We start from the raw sequence: 4,573 nt of genomic DNA on the forward strand, positions 1-4,573 counted from the left end.
CAGCATGCGCCAAATGTCATTACTCTCATGAAGTAGGTTGTTTTTATTCTCGTCTGTCCAGAAGAAGCACTGGTATTGTTGGTCTTCTTCGCGTATCAACACTTGGTGAAACATTTCACGTATGTCACCTGTTACTGCAATTGTATGCAATCGAAATCGTAGCAAAATCGCTAGGAGGGAGCATAACAAATCCGGCCCTTTCAACAGTGCAGAATTAAGCGATTTTCCATATGCTTTAGCAGCTGCGTCCCACACTATTCTAACTTTCCCGGGTTTGTTCGGGTTTGTGACTGGGAATATTGGTAAAAACCAGGCAGGGACGAAATTATATGTGGTTTCATCATCAGAGAGCTTACGAACGTACCCTTTAGCTATGAGATCGGCGATTTTCTGATTTAGTACAGTAGCTAGTTGGGGATCCTTCTGCATTCTTTTTTCCAACCCTTGATGGCGCCGTAATGCCATTTCACGACTGTTGGGGAGGCGTACCTCATCGTATCGCCAAAGCAATCCAGTCTCATATCGCTCGCCGTTAAAGCGCGTGAGTGTTTCTAGAAGGGACTGTGCTCGCTCATCGTCGGACGATCGGAGTATTTTGTCTGTCTTGGCCGCTCCGAAACTGTCCAAAATGAAGTATTCTTTCACGGCTTGATGCAGATCCTCATCAGTTTGTTCGCTACACCCGTGTGCGTGAAACGTGTATTGAAAAGGACTGGGTATCGCATCAGGACGTATCGAACCGCATATGGTCCAACCAAGACGCGATTTCATGGCTATTGGCTGACCCAGGACTCCTTCACGGCTTTTTCTCGTTAGCCCCAGGTAACCATGGTTCGAACCGATCAGGATACGCGGTCGAATGTTGGTGAATGACTTGATAGGAACACCTCTAAGGTGAGGGTCTAACTGCTGAAGCTCAGCCACATCCAGCGTTTGACATGGTAGCAGTAGCTGCTGTACAGTGCGGACATCTCGTAAAGCAAATCGTTTAGTTTCATTATGTTGCGGTGCAATTTCCAGATTCACAACATGCGAACTATTCTCGGTGCGATGCGCTCCTCCTGTCCAACAGATGCATAGTGGTTTCACTGTCCCACCCAGCTGTAATTCGTCTGCTAGCTCTCTATCGAGTAATGTTACGTCTGAGCCCTCATCTAAAAAGGCATAGGTATGCACAGCTTTTTTGGGTCCAAAAAGTACTACCGGCATGTATCGGAAGAGCACAGAACTCGACGTTGTTCTATGAACGTTGCAGTTTTGACCAGAGCTGCATGGTAACGGTTGAGAAGCTGGTTTAGCTTCACTTTGACTGTTAGACGTTGCTCTACCGCTGATTTGATCGTTGTGTAAAAGCTCGTGGTGTCGGTACGAACAGCCATCCTTTCCACATGGTTTGGCCTTACAGCTTCCTTTGTGCTGGCCAAGACATGTGCGGCAAAGCCCGAACTCTCTAACTACGGTCCATTTAGCGTCTCGCGGAAGTTCCCGGAATTGTTTACACCTATCCAGAGTTTTGCAACTATTTTTGCAAACCATACACGCCTGTTTCGCGAATTGTGACGCAGACTCTTTCGATGGCTTCAACATCTTATCTGGTTTCGGTTCACAATGTACAGTAGATTCCGAATGAACGTTCAAAAATGTATTTCCCTTTTTGTGGCGAAATTCGCTGCGTGACGGTGCCAAGTCAGGTAAAACGGTGGGAAATGAGACAGAGCTAGCTGCCTCTGCGAGAGAATAAATAAAATCGCTAAAAACTGCCAAGTTTACATGTGACTGCCCTTTCCGATGCTGCGCCCAGCTCAATTTAAGGGAAGCTGGTAATTTACTAACGAGCTGGTGTAAGAGCGTAACATTGTACATGTACTCCTCTAAGCCACATGATTCGACAGTTGCACAGAAATTTTGGACACTCACGGCAAAATCAACCAACATTTCTAATTTGTCGTCTCGAATCGCTGGTATGTAAGCCGTAACTGATTTCATCGCCATGAGATTCAAAGCACGGCAATCCAAGTCGAATTGCATATTTATACCACTCACAATTAAAGCTTCCGTAGACGGGGTTTGAAGCCAGGCTACTTTTCGAAAGCCTAAAATAACAGTCGATAAAGCAAATCAATATGAGCTTTCGTTTTTCTCCATATTGATCGACCAATCAGAGCAAGGCACGTAAAGCGTTACTTCGTGCCGCGGGAGCCAAAACTCTGGCTCCGAATAGTTAGCGATAGCTGAGCATCGGTCTATTACTGGTGAACCTTCCTCAAAGGCGGCCGAGACTATCGAGGTTAAGCTAAAGGCTTTTAGATATTTTTTGAAATGAGATAAAGTGCTGAAACGGAAGAAGTTAACTAAAATTATAACCGGAAGAAAAATAATACCGTAGCGGAAGAAAAGTTATAAAAAGACTAAAGAGAAGAGAGAGTGAGTTAGAGGGAAAGTTAAATTATGAAAATAATTAAATAAATAATTTTAATAGATAGGCTGCTGGCCACGTGAGGCTGTGAATAAATCTTAAACTAGTGATAGTACCAATCGTAAACTAAAAGGTAAAACTATTTGTGCATTGCCGAAGTAAAAGTACAACGTTATAGTTGATGTCGCTCGCCTGAAGAAACCTTCAGGCGAAGGTTTTTTTATTTTCCGCTAGGACTATCAGGGAGTTGACAGGAGTCCTCCCCAGCGTCCGTCGGCAAAGTTTAATGCTCGGCGCCCTCAACCCGTTCATCACCAACAACCGTCACCAGCCAATTTCCCGCTGGACAGCTCCTTGGTGACGATCAAGTGGTAGCTAAGCGACCATCTTCGTCGTCGTGGGACCCAGCAAGAAACCAGCAAACAGGTTAGAGTTTAAAAAAATACCGCATGCGCGACAAAGTTGTACGGGGTCGATAAAGAAGGGAAGACGAAAATAAATGAGTACGCACTGTACTACTGTGTTGCATCACCAGTAAGAAAGCCTACCGTTCCGCTATCGTTACCGTCCTGTAGATTTTCGCTTTGACAGTTAGTCGTTTTACCTGACCTGCCCTGAGAGGATTTAGCCGGGCCGGTACAAAACACGCTTCCCCGCAGTACAGACATTTGTCGGTACTGGCGCTTAAGCGGGGGAGTTTTCGAAGGGTAGTCACGGAGGAGAGCCTATCGTTTTGCGGGCACGGCGATAGTTACCAGTGGGTAATATCGGTCCGACAAAGGTTCCGTCACTTTAAAGCGATCCCGAGCGACTAGGAAATCATTTTGTGCCAGTACAGTAAAGCTGGTGATCCCGTCTGGCGTGGCTTTACTGTTACATTTTGGCGCCCAACTACAGGATTGAGAGCGATAACGTTTGATTTGAATTTTGCTAATAATTTTTAGAATAATTTTCTTTTTGCATAAGTATAAGATTTTCCGATTTGTAGGTAGTAAGAATTTGTAGAATTTAATTAACTTTAGTATAGCATACGACACTTTAAGTTTTTTTCTAATAATTTCTCTTTCTTTATAAAAACCTAAAGTCTATTCTAAGTTTGTTTCAATACTCTTTGCTAGTACTAACATTCTATAGTTTGTATATTAACAATTTCAACCTACCATATTCGGTAATTTTGATCAATTTGATAATGTATGATTACATGGCAGATGATTTAGAGGAGGACGAGCTGATTTACGAGCTCTCCTTAAGAGGAGAAACGGTTGAGCAAGGGGTGCCAATAGAGCACATGAAAAGAGCGTTGCGCTATTGGTTGAAACAAGACAGAGTAGAATTACCATGCTATATGACTGATTTGACAATCGAAAGCGAGAAGACGATCATTGGAACGAAACTCACTGAAATTGGAGCAGCACTTGCTTTGCGCCATAACCCTAAGTACCGATCTAGACTGATACACTTGAAAAATCGTATCCTTCGGGCAAAGGCCGCGGACCTCGAAATTAAGAAAGAGCTTTTAGAAAAAGTTCAGAGACTTCTAGGATGGTATTACCCCGAAAACATCCCCCCGAGTACTACAGGTATCCGGTCACTAGAGATCAACTCAGCCGCGTCGCGAGAATCGAATGCTATCGAATCGGTAAATCGTACAGAAACAACACCGCAACAGAATGAATTAGAATCAAGAGGTAACCAAACGGGTTCCGAAAACGCGGAATGGAACGCAGATTCTAGTAGTTTCGCGAATATGACATCAAACAGGTTTATACGAAATCACGCGGTAAACCACGCAATTAGAAATAACGGGCAAACACTACGTATAGCTCAGTTCGAATTTCCGCCCCCATTAACTACCGTTTCAAACGCGCCTTTGAATCAGCCAATCGGGCAACCACAACCCAGGGACGATTCCCAATTTCAGAATATCTCTCCGATAAACATTCGTTCGATCACAGAAAACTTGAATCGCCTACACCTCCCGAACCAATTACCGCAAACATCAGGAACTGCTCAAACTCAGCAACAAAGTTCCCAAGACGCAAACCGTAATTGCGAAGAATCCACTTCAGATCTGAGAACATATATCAGGGAAGTAATTAGGCAATCAATTTCAGATTACCTTAATGAAATGGACCAAATGGGAACCCCGACACTTTC

The 4,573-nt window shown here is 44.0% G+C and overlaps 1 protein-coding gene across 1 annotated transcript in view; it reads right to left on the reverse strand.

The window, feature by feature from the left end:
* LOC129719931 (uncharacterized) overlaps positions 1-1,587 on the reverse strand; it is a 25,146-nt gene extending 23,559 nt beyond the window's left edge. The window contains exon 1 of the mRNA XM_055671343.1: positions 357-1,587. Coding sequence (XP_055527318.1) covers positions 357-1,587 — 1,231 coding nt within the window. The remainder of the gene's footprint in view (positions 1-356) is intronic.
* Between the last annotated feature and the right edge of the window lie 2,986 nt (positions 1,588-4,573).

Source organism: Wyeomyia smithii, chromosome 2 (assembly GCF_029784165.1).
Source record: "Wyeomyia smithii strain HCP4-BCI-WySm-NY-G18 chromosome 2, ASM2978416v1, whole genome shotgun sequence".
NCBI lineage: Eukaryota > Metazoa > Arthropoda > Insecta > Diptera > Culicidae > Wyeomyia > Wyeomyia smithii.